We start from the raw sequence: 18,106 nt of genomic DNA, 5'->3' as shown, positions 1-18,106 counted from the left end.
CTAGAAGATTAGAAAAAAAACTCATTTAGGTCATGGCGTAACATACATTTGATACAGATTTAAGTTAATGTAATCCCATAAACAGGAATATTCTCCACTCAGGTGGGCCGGTGGCACCCATCCGTGCTGTCCCATACGGACACGTGTCGGGCCCGGAACGGTATAAAGCGGTTCATGGGCTTTACAGCGTCCAATAGGAATGCAGCATTTCCACCAATCCAGAAATCGTGCTGCCAATTTCTTACCTGTATTTAATACAATATTCGCCATTTAAAATTTCAGTGTACACACACCAACAACAGGGGAGAGAAAACAAAAACCAACCAGAGAAGAGAAAAGAAGAAAAAAGAAAGAGAAAGGAATGGCGTCGTCCTCTTCTCCCTCCTATTCTCCCGCAGCGCTCTCCCCGTCCAAGACCAGCGCAGGAGCATCGAAATCCCCGGCCAGCGGCGACGCGGATCGAGGTAAGATGCAGCAGCAGCAGCAGCAGCCCTGGGAGTGGAAATCCGTCAAGGCGCCGAGAAATCCTGGGGAGGAGTTAGGGTTTTGCAGCAGCGGCATCAGCGGCTACAGCCCCGGCAAATCCTCGCCGGGCGGAGCGCAGGCGCGATCTTGGGAGGAGATGGACGAGGACACGAAAGAAGCGGCGAATTCCTCGTCTCCCATGGCCTTGAAGCTCGGCAAGAGGACCTACGAGGAGCAAAAGGCCTCGCCAGCGCCAGCGGCGGCCGGAACGCCTCCTCCATCCTCGACTCCTCCGGCCAAAAAGGGGCGGGGCTGCTCGCAAACCAGCGTCACTCCCAAGTGCCAAGTCGAGGGCTGCCAGGCGGATCTCTCCGGCTCCAAGGACTACCACCGCCGCCACAAAGTTTGCGAAGTCCACTCCAAGACTCCCAAGAACACTGTCAATGGCCAGGAGCAAAGATTCTGTCAGCAATGCAGCAGGTCAGTGCGTGAGTGGAAGTGTCAGGAGAGATTTTTCCATCACTCCATACTTAAGTTTTTCTCTTTTTTTCTTCGATCTTGCTTGCAAGCTTTGTGTGCCAGGAGAGCGATTTTTCTCGTTTCTTATTCTTTTCTCTCTTGCTTGAACGAATTCTTTGCTGGTTCTTTCCTTACAATCATTAGTTGGCTCACACACTCTGGTCTTGCTCTCACAGGTTCCACTTGCTGCCCGAGTTTGACGAGGGGAAACGGAGCTGCCGGAGACGTCTGCAGGGGCATAACGAGCGGCGGAGGAAGCCACAGCCCGACGCTCTAGCTGCTTACAACATGGGAAACGCTAGCTTCCAAGGTGAAGTTCATATAAACTTCGCTGCTTTTATCTCGGCTGACGTTGCTTTTTCTCCTTTGGCCAGCTGCCTACCAAAGGCTCGGCGTCGGCTCCTCGATCATCGTCGACAGTCACAGCGATCACGCTCTCGGCTACGGCGCCGGCGCCTGGGGACGCCTCGGCCGCGACCAGTTCCTCAGCAAACAGCTTGTGGAGAACCTCTCCCCGGAGAAGCTGCTGCTGCTGCTCCAAAACTCCAAGAGACCAACCGGCCTCCCGACGATCTCCTCGTCGTCGTCGACAACAGCAGCAGCCATCACGGCGTCAAACAGCAGCATGGCCAAACTCTCGCTCTCCTCCTCCTCGGGCGGGGGTGGAGGGGGAGGCGGCGGAGGACTAAGCCCCGTGCTCGACTCAGGCCGTGCTCTCTCTCTTCTGTCATCAGACGCATGGACAAAGTCTCCAACAAGCTACGAACTCTCGGCCGGATCATCCGCCTCGACAGCTATCGGTACTCAGAACACTCAATACATTCTAACCTCTGCTGCCAGCGATGGAGGGTCTCCATCGCCGAAAGCCCAAGCTCATCAACAGCAGCAGCCTCATCAAGCGGCTCATCAAGTTCACCACCACCATCACCGGCACCATCAGAGCTTCCAATCGCACGACGCAGTTGGGATGCCGAGCAGCGGCAATTCCTCCAAGCAGCAGCAGCAGCAACAGCAGCAACAGCAACAGCAGCAGCAAAGTTTTTCTTCGCTCGGCATGAACAGGTTTTGAAGAAGGAACGATCATTCCATTTGAAAATAAGCGCTTATATATAACTTGATGTGTACGGTCAAAGAAATGTGTACGAGCAAAGGTTGGCATAGATATTTCTCCCTCCAATTAAAGAGAGAGGGAACTTTGGCATTTTGGGATATTTCGAGCTCGATCGATGGCCACTATGGCGTCGAGCTGCGCCCTCTCTTCCATCTCCCACAGCGATGCGGCGATTGGATCCAATCAAGGCGCCGTGGCGCGGCTCCTGGGGTCGACCAAGGCCAAGAAGGTGAGAACTCTCGTGATTAAGGCGGTGAATGCCGTCCCCGCGGCCGCAACCGGGGCATCGAATGGGCACTCGAAGGGATTGCTCTCGGCCAGGACGCGTCCCACGGAGGATCCCTCAGCCCCAAAGTTCATGCCACTGCCATCGTTCGAGGAGTGCTTCCCAAATTGCACCAAAGAAACCACGTAAGAAATCTTCTTCTTTTTTTATCGATTGATCGATTGGTTTCTTTCTCTACGATTGATCGATTGGTCTCTTTCTTTGCATTTCTTAGAGACGTTGTGCATGAAGAAACAGGATCTACGCTCAAGGTTCCCTTTCGTCGCGTGCATCTATCCGGTGGACACCCGCCGTTTGATCTCTATGATACCACTGGACCTCAAAACATCGATCCGCGAAATGGTATGCTGTCGATCCATTCTTTTTTTTTCTCTCATGCATGCCTTTGCGCAGGAATCCCGAAACTCAGGAAAGCTTGGATCGAGAGACGCGAGGCAAAGTCCCAGCCAAGGATGACGCAAATGTTCTACGCAAAGAAGGGAGTCATCACTGAGGAGATGCTCTACTGCGCGACCAGAGAGAGCATGGAACCCGAGTTCATCCGCTCGGAGGTTGCTCGAGGCCGGGCGATCATTCCCTCCAACAAGAAGCACACGGAGCTGGAGCCGATGATCATCGGGAGGAACTTCCTCGTCAAAGTTAACGCAAACATCGGCAACTCGGCTGTGACGAGCTCGATCGAGGAGGAAGTCCAGAAGTTACAGTGGGCGACTCGATGGGGAGCTGACACGATCATGGATCTGTCCACAGGCCGCCATATCCACGAGACGAGAGAGTGGATTCTAAGGAACGCTTCGGTGCCGGTCGGGACTGTTCCCATCTATCAAGCGCTCGAGAAAGTTGACGGCATCGCCGAGAACTTGACGTGGGAGGTGTTTCGAGAAACTCTCATGGAACAGGCCGAGCAGGGTGTGGACTACTTCACGATCCATGCTGGTGTGCTGCTGCGGTTCATCCCACTCACAGCAAACCGGGTGACGGGAATAGTTTCCAGGGGTGGCTCCATTCATGCGAAGTGGTGCCTGACGCATCACAAGGAGAACTTTGCGTACGAGCACTGGGACGATATCCTCGACATTTGCAACCAGTATGATATCTCGCTCTCCATCGGCGATGGCCTGCGACCCGGCTCGATCCACGACGCGAACGATCAGTCGCAATTCTCGGAGCTGGCTGTCCAAGGCGAGCTCACTCGCCGGGCCTGGGAGAAGGATGTCCAGGTGATGAACGAAGGCCCCGGCCACGTACCACTCCACAAGATCCCAGAAAACATGGAGAAGCAGCTCGACTGGTGTAACGAGGCACCGTTTTACACGCTGGGGCCCTTGACGACCGATATCGCCCCTGGATACGATCACATAACTTCGGGCATTGGAGCCGCCACCATTGGAGCTCTCGGGACTGCGCTGCTGTGCTACGTGACGCCGAAGGAACATCTCGGGCTGCCGAACAGGGACGACGTGAAGCAAGGGGTGATAACTTACAAGATCGCTGCTCACGCTGCGGACCTTGCGAAACAGCATCCTTTTGCTCAGGCTTGGGACGACGCGCTGAGCACGGCGAGATTCCAGTTCCGGTGGAGGGACCAGTTTGCACTGTCGTTGGACCCCATGACAGCGATGGCGTTTCACGACGAGACGCTGCCGAGCGAAGGAGCAAAAGTCGCGCACTTTTGCTCGATGTGTGGTCCAAAGTTTTGCTCCATGAAGATCACGGAGGACGTGAGGAAGTATGCTGAGGAGCATGGCTACACCAATATGGAGGACGCGATGAAAGAGGGCATGGCTAAGATGAGCCAGGAGTTTTCAGCTGCGAAGAAGACCATCACCGGCGAGCAGTGGGGAGAGTCCGGCGGGGAGATCTATTTACCGGAGGAAAGCAAAGAACCAGTTGCTTAAGAGCGATGGACCAAAGATCATCTTGTCTCACAAGGTAAGCTTTTCTTTCTTTTCTTCAGTTGCTTGAAAGTTTTGTCTTTGTAGGTGACCTCGCCAAGGAAAGGAGCGACAGGATTTGGATCTGGAGAAGATGACGGTCAAGTTTGAAGGTAGAGTTTGGTTTGGTTTGTAGGGAATAAATGGTGGTGCTCTCGCCTGTGTAGCTAGATTTCTCTTTCGTTTTTGCTCTATAAGTTTGAAGGTTCGCTATTTTGCATTGCTGACAGTGGTAGCACCAGGGGTGCTTGTCCGTCTCAGGGACAGGCTGAGAGAGTCCCTTTGCACCTGAACAGGTTAATACCTGCGTAGGGAGCGTGCTGCTTGTGCTGTTTTGCAGGTGTAGATCGCGCGCGCGAGGATCAAGGTTTTGTTCCGAGCGAGACGATGATCGCTTCGATTGTCCCAAGGTATGTGGTTCCATCCGTCGAGATCTTGGTTTTTCTTGGATTCTTTCTAGTTGCAGCGTTTTTATTCTTCGTATTATGTTCTTTCTAACTAGTTCGGTCACTAAATATTGTACGGCAAGAAAATTCCAAGGCTGTAAAACAATGAATATGATTATTTTCCATGCGCAAAAATCGGTGTAACCATTGTAAGATTGGCACCTTTTACATTCTCATAGTTTCTAAGTCTTAGCTCGATCTCTCAAGCAAAGAACATCTCTTACATTAGGAGGACACCTCGGCCCCCCATGACTCTGGGCCTTCTCTTGTTGGCATCGTGTAGTCGCTTCATGGACTTGTTTAGCCTCGCCCTCTTCGATTCCATTGCTTCACGTTGCATTATACTCTCTCTAATCGCTTCTCCACCAAACTTAGACTCTGGACGAATCGAGAAATTCATGGTCATGGGCTGGGGAGCTATGATTGGTGGAATTCTTCTCTTTTTTGGAGATGGCTTCTCCCCGAGATCCAAATTTTCTTCTACAATCGCTGTTGCCGGTCGCTTTTTTGATGGAGAAGAAACCTCACCAGTTGTTTCATCGTGGACGACCTTGCTCCGGCAAATTCCTGTGTCGAAGATCACGCGACTCCATTTCTCAATCAGCCTCTTGGCCAGCAATTTATTCTCCTGCGTCTCTTCCTTGTGCTCTAGATAATACCTCACTACCATGCCCAGCCCGCTCCATGCAAGTTGCTTCTTTCTCGTCTCATCATCCAAATCGATCGGCATCTTCTCAAGCAAGATTGTGAAGATTGTGCTGCGAATCATGGCATGGGGCAGTGACCCATCTGGAAGCGGCTTGAGCCAAGCAGCGAGAAGCATCAAAACACCCTTATCAAACAAGTGGGCGTGGTAGAATCGCTTCTCAGCCACTCCAACGAAAATTTCGAGCATTTTCAGCTTGCTGGTGGCCGGCTTGGATTGTCTGTTAAGCTCCATGTCCTCCTCAGCAGCATTAGCCAGCTTGATAATCACTTGCTCTACGAACTTCGCCACCTCCGCCATGGCTTCGAGCTAGACTTGGACGAAATTTTCAGGGTCTGAAACCCTTTATATACAATTCTGGCAAAAAGGGACCAATGTAAAAGAACGCATAATTATCTGGGCATTCTTTTTCTCAGGAGCATATTCAGAGCATGTAAAATGTGAGCTAACGATTCTGTTAATGCCATTTGAAAAGTAAAAGGTGGAGCATGGCTTGCCGCACAACCCCGGATATTCGCAAAGGCTGAACTGTTATGGTGATCAATACGTCTTTGCTGGGAAGTAAGCTTTGCAGTTTTTATTTCATTTTTTTTCTTTTGCATGTACGGAGCTATGATTCATGTGTTCTTTAAAACGCCAGCCTCTCAGCTGAAGCTGTACTGCAACGCGTGGCATTTCTTCGAATAAACTGATGATCTGCACCCTGTGCATGGCAGATACACGCTGGGTATGGGCAAGAAATCTTGGGAGCTGATGGAATACTTTTGCAAACCTTGGCATTTGCTGGGCACTTTCTAGTTTTAATAATAATTATGATTACGTTTTGCAATATCCACTTTATGCCTTGTAGTAAATGTGAAGACTGGTGACCATTTTCGATATTGTATTTCATACATTCTATGTGTCTACAACGCAGCTTCTACGTACAGTTTATCAGATCCGTTGGAGGTTTCAGCGATTTATCCCGCGCAAAGGAGGTCCACTCTCAGATCCTGGGATCTGAGCAACATCAATCAGACAGATACCTTGCGAACCTTCTGATCGAGATGTATGGAAAGTGCGGCAGCGCCCAAGATGCAAAAAGAGTGTTTGACGCCATACTCTATCCCAACATTTTCTCATGGAATATAATGATCTCAGCATTTGCCTCAAATGGGCACCTAGAGGAAGCGTGCTGTCTGTTCGAAAAAATGCCACAGAGAGACGTCATTTCATGGACCACAATGGTCACAGCATACTCACAAGCAGGAAATATTACGATGGCTAGGAAAGTGTTTGATTCTATGCCTGAAAAACACATAGTTTCCTGGAATGCCATGGTTACAGCATATGCTCAAAACGGGCATCTTGACACGGCAAGTTCACTCTTCAACGGTATTCCAGAACACAGCAGCGTTCTATGGAACTGTATGATCGCTGCATACGCATCGCATGGAAAACTAGAAGAGGCGCGATCTATGTTTGATAGATTGCCGGACGACGGCATAACTTGCTGGACGGCGATGATAGCTGCTTATGGCAAATCCGGGCATTGCAACGAAGCAAAGGTAATCTTCCATAGAATGCCAGAAAAGGACGTCATTGCAAGCACAGTAATGATAGAAATTCTTACAAATAGTGGCAGTATTTCAGAAGCTAGAGAAGTGTTTAACAGCATGCCCTATGCGGATCTTATCTTGTGGAACGCTATGCTTTCGGCATATGCCCAAAACGGGCATTTGGAACAAGCCCTGACCTTGTTCGAATCCATGCCAGTGCGAGACCACCTTTCGTGGACGTCAGCACTCCAAGCCTTTGCTCACATTTGCCGGATGGAAGAAGCAAAGCTTCTCTTCGATTCCATACCCGAGAAGGACGTAGTCACCTGGAACACAATGCTCCAAGGCAACACCCAGAATGGCTACTGGCACGAAACTCTCGAGCTCTTCGGAGCGATGGAGATGGAAGGCATCAAACCCAACGCCCTGAGCTTCGTGAGCGTCTTGGCGGCGTGCAGCCGAGTGGGGCTCCTGGACCGAGGGAAGAAATACTTCTCGACCATGACCAGGGACTGGGAAATCCCCCCGCTGCCCGAGCACTACCACTGCCTGATCGATGTTTTGGGTCGCTCCGGCGAGCTCAAGCAAGCCCAGGAGCTCGTCTCCAACATGCCATTCCGCCCCGAATCCACAGCATGGATGACGCTTTTGTCAGCGAGTTCAGTTCACGCCAGCAACGAGCCAGCGCGCTTGGCAGCGCAGCATTCCGTGACGCTCCAGCCGACGCGATCCAACGCCTACGTGTTGCTCTCTGGGGCCTTGAATCCCTCCAAAGATCTGGCCTAAAGTTGCGCCGCTACATCCAAAAAAGTGTAGATTCTTTGCGCTGCCACCTAAGGAGTGATTGAAGCTCTACTCAATGCAAGGAGTCCTCTAATGTGTCGGTCCATCGTATTACCGGTGCTTTATATACATTGGCCCACACATTGGGCTCCACTGCCTGCGTCACAGGAATCTTAAGTCACACTTGACAAGCGAGTATTACCGTCGGCAGCGTGTGCACGATGGATAGCGATCGCTATCACTCCGCCAGCAGCACGCAACTTAGCTCCGACTTCTCAAACTCCTTGAATGATCGGTCGCCAGTGATGTAAAACACAAAGGCGGGCGGGGACTTGTCAAGGATGTACATCACTGCTCCAAGAGGGAGGCAGAGCATGGAGACGTGTACCGCAGCGAGCGCAGCCACTAGCCACGCGAAAAGGCAGCCATAGCTCGGATAAAGCGTCCACGCCTTCCCAAGTATTGGGAGCGCCATGGCAAAGACCGAGTCGGAGATACCTTCCCTGTCAAGCAAAAGGAAACCAAAAGAATATCACAGCCGAACATTGATCTAACACTGTCGCACCTGTGGTCGAATGTCTGGAGATAGGGATCGACAACGGCTGAAACGCCTCCCGTGGAGCATCGAAACCAGCTAAAGCCGTTCTCCACGACACGGAAGGCATCGGCCTCTTTCACCCGGGGGCCGGTTGCTCCCCAAGTCTCGGCTGGTTGGAGCATGATATCAATCCTGCCAAAGCACCACCAAACACTTAGAACTCTAGGCTACCATACTGAAAGTTTGCTCTACCTCTTTTCCCCGGCCTGGCGCATCAGGTCTGGAAACTCGAAGTCGAAGCAAATCGCTCCTCCAATCCGGCCGAGCTCGGTGTCGATGGCGGGAAGAATGGGATCCCCCGGAGTGACATACGACTCCGCGAATGGAACCAAGTGGGCTTTCCTGTAGCTAAAACCAATGGAGCCATCGGGAAGAACGAGGTCGAAATAGTTCCCGACTCTTCCAGTGCTCGCGTCGTTGTACTCGTAAGTGATGCCAACGTAGGCGCCATGCTGGGAAGCGATCTGTCCGGCTTTGAATTGGAGAGAATCCCTCTCCTGTTTGAGGTGGAGTTTCACCGCAGCCTCGGACCAGAGCACCAACCGATCGCCGGCTCGGAGGCGCTGGTTCGTCCGGTTGAGCATCACATCCATGTCCTCGTAGACGAGGAGCTTGCCCAGGACGCAAGAGACCGGCACTGTTTTCTTCATCGTGAGGGCGATGTCCTTCTGGAAGAAATCGCCCGAGAAGACCGAGACCCTGGCGCTGCCGTAGAACAAGGTCGAGAGGGCAATGGCTCCAAACGCCAGGGAGTGGCCGCGATGCAGCTGCGTAGCACGCTTCTTGTCGGATTTCTCCATCTTGGGAAGAGACTCGTCGAGAACGGTCCTGTCGTGGAGAATCGCCGAGAACCACGCCATGAGGAATGCGATCCCATCCATCCCCCACACGCCGGCGCTCATCACCAGAGGCAAGATTGTCACCTGCGACACGGCGGGATGGAGGAGGGCGCCGACGCCGCCGAATCGATTCCACAGGAACCACGCCGTGGTCCAGATCGACGCGAATACCAGCGGCTGGGACGTTTTTGCTCGATCAAAACGCTTCCTGTAGCCGATGCTTGCAAGAAATGGGAGGAGCAGAAACACCCACAGCGCCAGTGCCCAGATTATTCCCACAATTGGCACGCTGCTGGCCGTGGAGCTGTCCGGGCTCACCTTTCCCGGGAACAATGCCAGGAACGCCAGGCTCGCGGCGATGGTCTGGAGGAGGAGCGCCAGGAGGATTGTGAGCGCCGCGGAGCGCCATGAGCAAGAATTGCGCGAAATCCCTGACTTGAGGAAGAAATGCAAGAGGAGAAATGGCTGGAGCCAAGAACAAATGGCAACGTTTTGGAATCCGGAGAAGAAGGTGCATGCGGCCGAGAGAATGGCGAGGTGCAACGCCTTCGTCATGTCTCTGGCAGAAAGAATCTTCAGAATTTAGGGCAAAACGGTGTCCAAAGCTTTTAAAGAGATTCTGACTGTGGTCAAAAGAGCGAAGGGTAGAGCTCTAGTGGAGTGGGCGGCTAAGCAAGAATGGGGCCGCATCCACCCCCCTCCTAGGCCCAGTTCTTGCGTAAAATTTACTTCCAATTAATGCAAAACCAGATGCTTTGAGATGGCATTTGATGGGTGGGCATTTGTTTTGCGATCACACATCCCACACATATTCATTCATTCATCCTTAAAACTGTTTATGTATTGTGTGTCTCGTGTTGCACCAATGGTTGATTCGGGGTTGTCATCAACACGCAACTACCTCAACTGCTCTCCCTTGTACCAGCTAGATTCTCAATACCTTTCCCAACTTTTAGGACTACTGTGTTTCCATAACCACTTGCAAATTCCCCTAAACCATACCAGTTAAGAGGGACATTCCAAACAAGACAGTTAATCAGAAGACCAGATGTCAACTAAGCTCCTCTCTCTTTCTCTAAAAACAGAGAATGTTAGAAAATACTAATTCAGGATCTAATTCAGGTCATGTGAAAGAAATGGATGGTTTATCAGATCTACTTCCTTTTTGTCCCTTTTTAAAAGGTCAATTGATAAACTGATGCATAAGGCTATTTAATTCGTATGGAAGAGAATTATCCTCCGAGCAGTAAACTCCCACTTGAACAATAGGACCAATGTACACAGGGTTATTTTTTAAATTTTTTTTTTGTTTTTCTCTTGTTTGACCTTGATGAAGTGAAGGATTTATTCAAATACATTGAGTGTTTTTTGTCGTAGTGCAGGTGAGGACATGCTTAGGTATGTCAGCTGTAAGAAGCTGATTCTTTATCATAGGTAATCATATTGAATATATATTGTAGAAAAACATTGAAGTGGGTGAAGAAGAAAAAAAAACTCATTTTTTGTTAAACAACAAAAATGGTTAAAGACATGTCAACACAAGTCAAAGGCAAGGACATAAGGTTAATGATACAATAACACAATGGAGTTTTTAGTTAGGTGATGAGAAATAGGCATAATATAGTTTAAGTTAGTACCTAATAAAAATTGTCTAAACCTATTGTGAGTGCTTGGAATGTGAAAAGGGAATATAGAAAATGTGTATATCAATTAGCCCAAAAACCCTAGCTTGTTTACAGGAGCAAGTGGTCTGGATTGAAATCAATCTAACAGCTACTAAAATCCCATTATGCTAATATTAGTATACGGCATCGTAACCATACACTTGGCCCTCACATCATCCCTTCCTCTCGGAATAATGAAAGACCATCAGAGTTCTCTTGTAAATGGGCTAGGATTTGGAGGAATGTCAGGAGGAGGCATCAGTGGATCTGTAGGTGGTACTAACTACTCATGATCCCTTTGTATGAAGCGTTTCAACTGTTGCACATGTATAATCACTGGACGATTGGCTTATTGGACATCATGTTGAACCTCATAAACTTGTGGTCCAACTTGCCACAACACCTGATATAGTCCTTTCCACTGTGCAAGGAGCCTCTTAGATAAACCACATACCGTAAGATAGGGAAAATAGACTAACATCAAATCATCCACTTTGCACTCCACAGGTGGATGATGATGGGAGTTGTAACACTATTGTTGTCCCACTTGTACACAGCCTAAGTGTTCGGTAGACTCTACTTGGACAAGTGAAAGAATGCTCATCAAATATTGATCCCATGACCTAGCATTGGCAGCTCGTGGCAATCGCAAAGGTAAACCCAGCTCCATTGGTAATATTGGATTATAACTACATAAGGCTTTATATGGTGAAGCACCAATAGAACTCTACACCCCTATGATTTGAAGGTGACCATGCTGCTATTACTTCATTATTGAAGCGGAAGAACCTGGTTAGTTATACTGCTCAATGGGCTTTGAAGCTTTAGACCATGCTACAAAGCTCGAAAGGACAATTATAGTCCATTGCAGTATTCCATCCATTTGAGTTGGTGGTGTTTGATCTTATGGGACCTTTTCCATGGTCCACTGCTAACAAATGAGTATGTTATTATTGTTTTTGACTACTTGACTCGTTGGGTGGAAATTAGTGCTCTTGCTAGCACCTTTGCAACTGTTGTTGGATACTTCCTCCTCAATCGAGTGGTGTTCCAACATTCTTGTCCAGAGTGGATTCTTTCGGATAATGGTCCCGCATTTATGGCTGAGGCATTTTATGTTTTGATGTCTCAGTTGGGGATATGCCACACTTTCACGAGTGCTTATCATCCACAATCAGATAGTTTGGTGAAACGGCTCATTTGGACATTCAAAGAGATGATTGCGAAGTATGTGAACTTTCACCATTCAGATTGAAATAGTTATTTGCCAAGTGTCCTAGAACCATGTAGATATGCATGAAGTTTTTTGAAACCCCAAACTGCTACTAAACACTCCTTCTCTATTATGGAATAGTCTATCTCCGCTGGTTGTAATGTATAGTTTATATATGCAATAGGATGGCACTGACCAGGCACACTTGAGCTCTCTTGCATCAACACACTTCCAAGACCAATGTCAGAAGCATCCACGTGCAAAATAAAGGTCAAGTGTAGTCAAAATATGCCAAAACTGGAGTTGTTAATAGCTTTTTAAGATCCATAAACGCTTGCTCACAATCTGGAGACTAGATGAAAGATGACGTTGATGACTTCAGCAACACTCGCAATGGTGCAGTGCGATCAGAAAGATGATGGAAGAATCGTTGTTCTAGAGCAAGCAAACAGGGGAACTTACGCGATGATCTTCACGGAAGAGAGGAAGAAGAAGAAGGGAACACTCAGTGCTACAAAACGATCGAGATACTGCACTTTGCCCAAGAAGTGCTGCACATCATTTACACACTTCGGAGTAAGGAATTTTAGAACAGCTATAAGTTTGACAGGATCAACTTGCAAACCCTCACGAAAAATACAGTACCCAAGATAAATTATATCTTTAGACCCAAACACACACTTCGACCGCTTCAGCTTTAAACCAACATCCTATAGCTGATCCAACACTTTACAAACATCATGAACATGCTCCTCCTATTTCCCCTTCGAGTGGATCAAAACATCATCAATGAAGTCAACAGTCACCTCTGGCATATCACAAAGAACTTCGTCCATCATCTGCTGGAAAGTTGTTGGAGCATTGTTTAAACTAAATGGCAAGAACTCGTACAAACTAAATGGTGTACAAAAAGCAGTCTTAGGAATGTTTTCTTTGGCCATCGGTACTTGCCAGTACTTAGAAGCAAGATTTAGCTTAGTGAACTAACAACTTCACCCCAAACAATCCAAGATATTAGCAGTGTGAAGGAAAGGGTACACATATGGGATTGTCACTTTGTTTAACGGACGATAGTCGATGCAAAAAAAAATACTCCCATTAGACTTTGTCACAAGATGAGGTTCACATGCCTAAGGATTCCGCGACTTCTGAATAACACCCTTTTCCAACATCTCTTTGATGTTTGCATATAAAATCTTGATCTCCTTGGGTGACTGACAATGAATAGGAACCTTGATTGGATGAGCATCCCTAGTTGGAATTGGATGACATATGTCAATCTTGGCCCCGAACGATAGGTCAAATTTAAAGAGATTAGAATACTCCTTCATGAGCTGGTCAACCGCTGCAACACAAAGATTGTTAGAGGGATCGGAAATGGGAAAAGCAGAACAAAACAGAAACATAGGAAAAAATAGTAAGGGAACAAAAGTAATGGAAGCAAAGGTAGAAGTAAAGGGACGAAAAGGTACGGAAGTGGGAGGAATGGATGAAACATAAAGAAGTATGAGATAACAGGGAGAAACCTTAAAATTACATTTGGTATGATTGCACTATAACTAATCTATACCAAAAATGAGGTCAAAAGCTTGATTTAGCACCACCCGCAATGACTGCAACTCAAGTTTAAGATCGCCCACATGGACAACTAGGTCTGCCTCATCCCATGCACATGCATGTGTACGACTGTTGCCATAAAGAATGAAAACTGGTTCTGCCGCATGATGCAAGTGTAGACGGCAATGTGTGGCAACAGGTCAAGCAATAGAAGATAAACTCAAACCTATATCAACCAACATGAAGAAAATAATAAGAGACCTCTTGTTATAAAAACGAGTTTGGAAAGTAAACACTGGATGAACCGGTGCCAAGTGAACCCCTTGATGATACTCCCGGAAGAAAGATGGAGGGGTCACTGACTTATTCGCACAAGGTCCTTCTGTTACTTATGCGACTCCTCATTTCCTGGATGCATCTCGGTGTCTAGACCTTCCATTACAGAAGCATTAACACAACGTTGCCGATGCCAAGGTCTCCACCCAGGAAATGGAGTTTACCAATCTGAAAAACACTGACAACGCTGATAAGTATGACCAAATGCATTTATTTTAAACATTTTTGTTTATTATTTAATTAGTAACAATTATTTCTTTGGGAAATTTTAAGTATATTATAAAGTTTTGATGATAAAAGTAAAGTATTGTTTTTTATTGACAGTTATTTTTTCTTTTCTTGCTCTTTATTTATTATTCAATACTGATATTAGGTTAATAGATTTTGTCATGCTTTACACCTTGATTACAAGGATGATAAATTTTTACTTTTGGATTGTAATATATAAACAATTTCCTTCATGCCATAAATAAAACTTTTTTAAAAAGTTTTAGATTATAATGCCTTGATCATTTTAAATTTTTTTGAGCTATATTAATAAATCCACTCAAAATCTCTCTATAAAGTGTTTATATATTTGATTTAATTGAATTTAGAATGAGTTCTCATAATTTATTTGCCACACTAAAATTTATTTAAGTGTGGCAAAGGTTTTTGGAACTTCATACCATTTTCCAAGTAGTGAAAGTGGATTTTTTTCTTATACAAAATTATAGAGGAAGTGAGGAGTTTTTTCATGAAAAAACCATGATTTTAGGTGGTAATAATCATGAAATTTATATGCAATATGTATTTACTAAGTTTAGTATCGGGGTGTGTGGTTTGGCAAAATATTGTGCAAGTGTGCAAACTCCTTGAATGATCGGTCGCCAGTGATGTAAAACACAAAGGCGGGCGGGGACTTGTCAAGGATGTACATCACTGCTCCAAGAGGGAGGCAGAGCATGGAGACGTGTACCGCAGCGAGCGCAGCCACTAGCCACGCGAAAAGGCAGCCATAGCTCGGATAAAGCGTCCACGCCTTCCCAAGTATTGGGAGCGCCATGGCGAAGACCGAGTCGGAGATACCTTCCCTGTCAAGCAAAAGGAAACCAAAAGAATATCACAGCCGAACATTGATCTAACACTGTCGCACCTGTGGTCGAATGTCTGGAGATAGGGATCGACAACGGCTGAAACGCCTCCCGTGGAGCATCGAAACCAGCTAAAGCCGTTCTCCACGACACGGAAGGCATCGGCCTCTTTCACCCGGGGGCCGGTTGCTCCCCAAGTCTCGGCTGGTTGGAGCATGATATCAATCCTGCCAAAGCACCACCAAACACTTAGAACTCTAGGCTACCATACTGAAAGTTTGCTCTACCTCTTTTCCCCGGCCTGGCGCATCAGGTCTGGAAACTCGAAGTCGAAGCAAATCGCTCCTCCAATCCGGCCGAGCTCGGTGTCGATGGCGGGAAGAATGGGATCCCCCGGAGTGACATACGACTCCGCGAATGGAACCAAGTGGGCTTTCCTGTAGCTAAAACCAATGGAGCCATCGGGAAGAACGAGGTCGAAATAGTTCCCGACTCTTCCGGTGCTCGCGTCCTTGTACTCGTAAGTGATGCCCACGTAGGCGTCATGCTGGGAAGCGATCTGTCCGGCTTTGAATTGGAGAGAATCCCTCTCCTGTTTGAGGTGGAGTTTCACCGCAGCCTCGGACCAGAGCACCAACCGATCGCCGGCTCGGAGGCGCTGGCTCGTCCTGTTGAGCATCACATCCATGTCCTCGTAGACGAGGAGCTTGCCCAGGACGCAAGAAACCGGCACTGTTTTCTTCATCGTGAGGGCGATGTCCTTCTGGAAGAAATCCCCCGAGAAAATGGAGACCCTGGCGCTGCCGTATAACAAGATCGAGAGAGCAATGGCTCCAAACGCCAGGGAGTGGCCGCGATGCAGCTGCGTAGCACGCTTCTTGTCGGTTTTCTCCATCTTGGGAAGAGACTCGTCGAGGACGGCCCTGTCGTGGAGAATCGCCGAGAACCACGCCATGAGGAATGCGATCCCGTCCATCCCCCACACGCCCGCGCTCATCACCAGGGGCAAGATTGTTACCTGCGACACGGCGGGATGGAGGAGGGCGCCGACGCCGCCGAATCGGTTCCACAGGAACCACGCCGTGGTCCAGATCGACGCGAATACCAGCGGCTGGGAGGTTCTTGCTCGATCAAAACGCTTCCTGTAGCCGATGCTTGCAAGAAATGGGAGGAGCAGAAACACCCACAGCGCCAGTGCCCAGATTATTCCCACAATTGGCACGCTGCTGGCCGTGGAGCTGTCCGGGCTCACCTTTCCCGGGAAGAATGCCAGGAACGCCAGGCTCGCGGCGGTGGTCTGGAGGAGGAGCGCCAGGAGGATTGTGAGCGCCGCGGAGCGCCATGAGCAAGAATTGCGCGAAATCGCTGACTTGTGGAAGAAATGCAAGAGGAGAAATGGCTGGAGCCAAGAACAAATGACAACGTTTTGGAATCCGGAGAAGAAGGTGCATGCGGCCGAGAGAATGGCGAGGAGCGGCGCCTTCGTCATGTCTCTAGCACAGAGAATTAGGGCAAAACGTGTCCAAAACTTTTAAAGAGATTGACTAAACTTGACTCCGTGGTCAAAAGAGCGAAGGGTAGAGCCCAAGATAACATGTAGTGGAGTGGGCGGCTAAGCAAGAATGGGCCCCCCCTCCTAGGCCGAGTTCTTGCGTAAAATTTACTTCCAATTAATGCAAAACGAGATGCTTTGAGATGGGTGGGCATTTGTTTTGCGATCACACATCCCATACATATTCATTCATTCATCCTTAAAACTGTTTATGTATTGCATGCCTCGTGTTGCACCAATGCTTGATTCTGGGTTATCATCAACACGCAACTACCTCAACTGCTCTCCCTTGTACCAGCTAGACCTTTCCCAACTTTTAGGATTACTGTGTCACTTGCAAGTTCCCCTAAACCATACCAGTTAAGAGGTACACTCCAATCACAAGACCAGATGTCAACTAAGCTCCTCTATCTCTCTCTAAAAACAGAGAATGTTAGAAAATACTAATTCAGGATAATTCAGGTCGTGAAAGAAATGGGCTATTTTTATGACTTAACTTAAAATGTTTTATTATCCTTTCTCCTTATTGACTACTTCCTTTTTGTCCCTTTTTAAAAGGTCAATTTGATAAGGCTATTTAATTCGTATGGAAGAGAATTGTCCTCTAAGCGGTAAACTCTACTTGAATAATAGGACCAATGTACACAAGGGTTTTTTAACTTTTTTTATTTGTTTTTTCTCTTGTTTGACCTTGATGAAGTGAAGGATTTATTCAAATACATTAGGTATTTTTTGTCGTAGTGTAAGTGAGGACATGCTCAGGTAAGTAAGATGTAAGAAGCTCATTCTTTATCATATATAAACATTGAAGTGGGTGAAGAAGACAAAAAAAACTCATTTTCTGTTAACACCAAAATTTGTTAGGCATTAACTTGTTTTTAATACGTGGTTAACACAAGTCAAAGGCAAGGACATAAGGTTAATGATACTGGAGCTTTTAGTTGGGTGGTGAGAACAGGCATAATACAGTTTAATAGCAAAAATTGTCAAAACCTATGTTATATAACTATATCCTTATGCATTTATTCTAAAAATTTAATTTATTATTTAATTAGTAACAATTATTTCTTTGGGAAATTTTAATATTATTATAAAGTTTTAATGATAAAATTAAAGTATTATGTTTATTGACAGTTATTTTTTCTTTTCTTGCTCTTTATTTATTATCCAATATTAATATTAGGTTAATAGATTTTGTCATGCTGATCACAAAGATGATAAATTTTTACTTTTGGATCATAATATATAAACAATTTCCTTCATGCCATAAATAACATGGTTTTTGAAAGTTTGAGATTATAATGCCTTGATCATTTTAATTTTTTGTGAATTTTATTAATAAATCTACTCAAAATCTCTCTATAAAGTGTTTGCATATTTGATTTGATTGAATTTAGAATATTTTTATTCCAGACTAAAATTTATTTCAAATATGGCAAAGGGTTTTAGAGCTTCTTACCATTTTCTAAGTGGTGCAAGTGAATTT

General features: G+C 47.0%; 6 protein-coding genes across 7 annotated transcripts; 3 read left to right on the top strand and 3 right to left on the bottom strand.

The window, feature by feature from the left end:
- Window positions 1-262: 262 nt before the first annotated feature.
- On the top strand, window positions 263-2,116 carry LOC9658710 (squamosa promoter-binding-like protein 2). Its single transcript, XM_002978715.2, has 3 exons — window positions 263-945; window positions 1,161-1,294; window positions 1,359-2,116. Exons 1-3 carry the CDS (start codon window positions 362-364, stop codon window positions 2,051-2,053), a joined length of 1,413 nt encoding a protein of 470 aa, XP_002978761.2. The 5' UTR covers window positions 263-361; the 3' UTR covers window positions 2,054-2,116.
- Window positions 2,117-2,148: 32 nt separating this feature from the next.
- Window positions 2,149-4,896, top strand: LOC9653865 (phosphomethylpyrimidine synthase, chloroplastic). 2 transcript variants are annotated; one of them, XR_002993369.1, is made up of 5 exons: window positions 2,149-2,506; window positions 2,596-2,723; window positions 2,775-4,313; window positions 4,364-4,428; window positions 4,558-4,896. XR_002993369.1 is itself a non-coding variant. In XM_024683714.1 (4 exons), the coding sequence occupies exons 1-3, from the start codon at window positions 2,211-2,213 to the stop codon at window positions 4,277-4,279; spliced, it is 1,929 nt and encodes a 642-aa protein (XP_024539482.1). In that variant the 5' UTR covers window positions 2,149-2,210; the 3' UTR covers window positions 4,280-4,313; window positions 4,364-4,540. The 2 variants fall into 2 exon arrangements, 1 of the variants encoding a protein (XP_024539482.1); XM_024683714.1 differs by lacking the exon at window positions 4,558-4,896 and having other exon boundaries at window positions 4,364-4,540.
- Window positions 4,897-4,981: 85 nt separating this feature from the next.
- On the bottom strand, window positions 4,982-5,767 carry LOC9658709 (protein IWS1 homolog 1). The gene has a single exon (XM_002978600.2). It carries the CDS (start codon window positions 5,765-5,767, stop codon window positions 4,982-4,984), a length of 786 nt encoding a protein of 261 aa, XP_002978646.2.
- A 260-nt stretch (window positions 5,768-6,027) lies between these two features.
- LOC112349394 (pentatricopeptide repeat-containing protein At4g02750-like) lies at window positions 6,028-7,798 on the top strand. The gene is made up of 2 exons (XM_024683739.1): window positions 6,028-6,123; window positions 6,184-7,798. Exon 2 carries the CDS (start codon window positions 6,367-6,369, stop codon window positions 7,789-7,791), a length of 1,425 nt encoding a protein of 474 aa, XP_024539507.1. The 5' UTR covers window positions 6,028-6,123; window positions 6,184-6,366; the 3' UTR covers window positions 7,792-7,798.
- Window positions 7,799-7,874: 76 nt separating this feature from the next.
- Window positions 7,875-9,976, bottom strand: LOC112349393 (apolipoprotein N-acyltransferase-like). The gene is made up of 3 exons (XM_024683738.1): window positions 8,579-9,976; window positions 8,354-8,518; window positions 7,875-8,291 (listed from the first exon to the last, which is right to left on the bottom strand). Exons 1-3 carry the CDS (start codon window positions 9,778-9,780, stop codon window positions 8,027-8,029), a joined length of 1,632 nt encoding a protein of 543 aa, XP_024539506.1. The 5' UTR covers window positions 9,781-9,976; the 3' UTR covers window positions 7,875-8,026.
- Window positions 9,977-14,724: 4,748 nt separating this feature from the next.
- On the bottom strand, window positions 14,725-16,558 carry LOC112349392 (apolipoprotein N-acyltransferase-like). The gene is made up of 3 exons (XM_024683737.1): window positions 15,356-16,558; window positions 15,131-15,295; window positions 14,725-15,068 (listed from the first exon to the last, which is right to left on the bottom strand). The coding sequence occupies exons 1-3, from the start codon at window positions 16,555-16,557 to the stop codon at window positions 14,798-14,800; spliced, it is 1,638 nt and encodes a 545-aa protein (XP_024539505.1). The 5' UTR covers window position 16,558; the 3' UTR covers window positions 14,725-14,797.
- Window positions 16,559-18,106: the final 1,548 nt, after the last annotated feature.

Source organism: Selaginella moellendorffii, unplaced genomic scaffold, assembly GCF_000143415.4.
Source record: "Selaginella moellendorffii unplaced genomic scaffold, v1.0 SELMOscaffold_38, whole genome shotgun sequence".
NCBI lineage: Eukaryota > Viridiplantae > Streptophyta > Lycopodiopsida > Selaginellales > Selaginellaceae > Selaginella > Selaginella moellendorffii.
The sequence above is the reverse complement of the archived record's forward strand: the minus strand, read 5'-3'. Positions and strand labels throughout refer to the sequence as shown.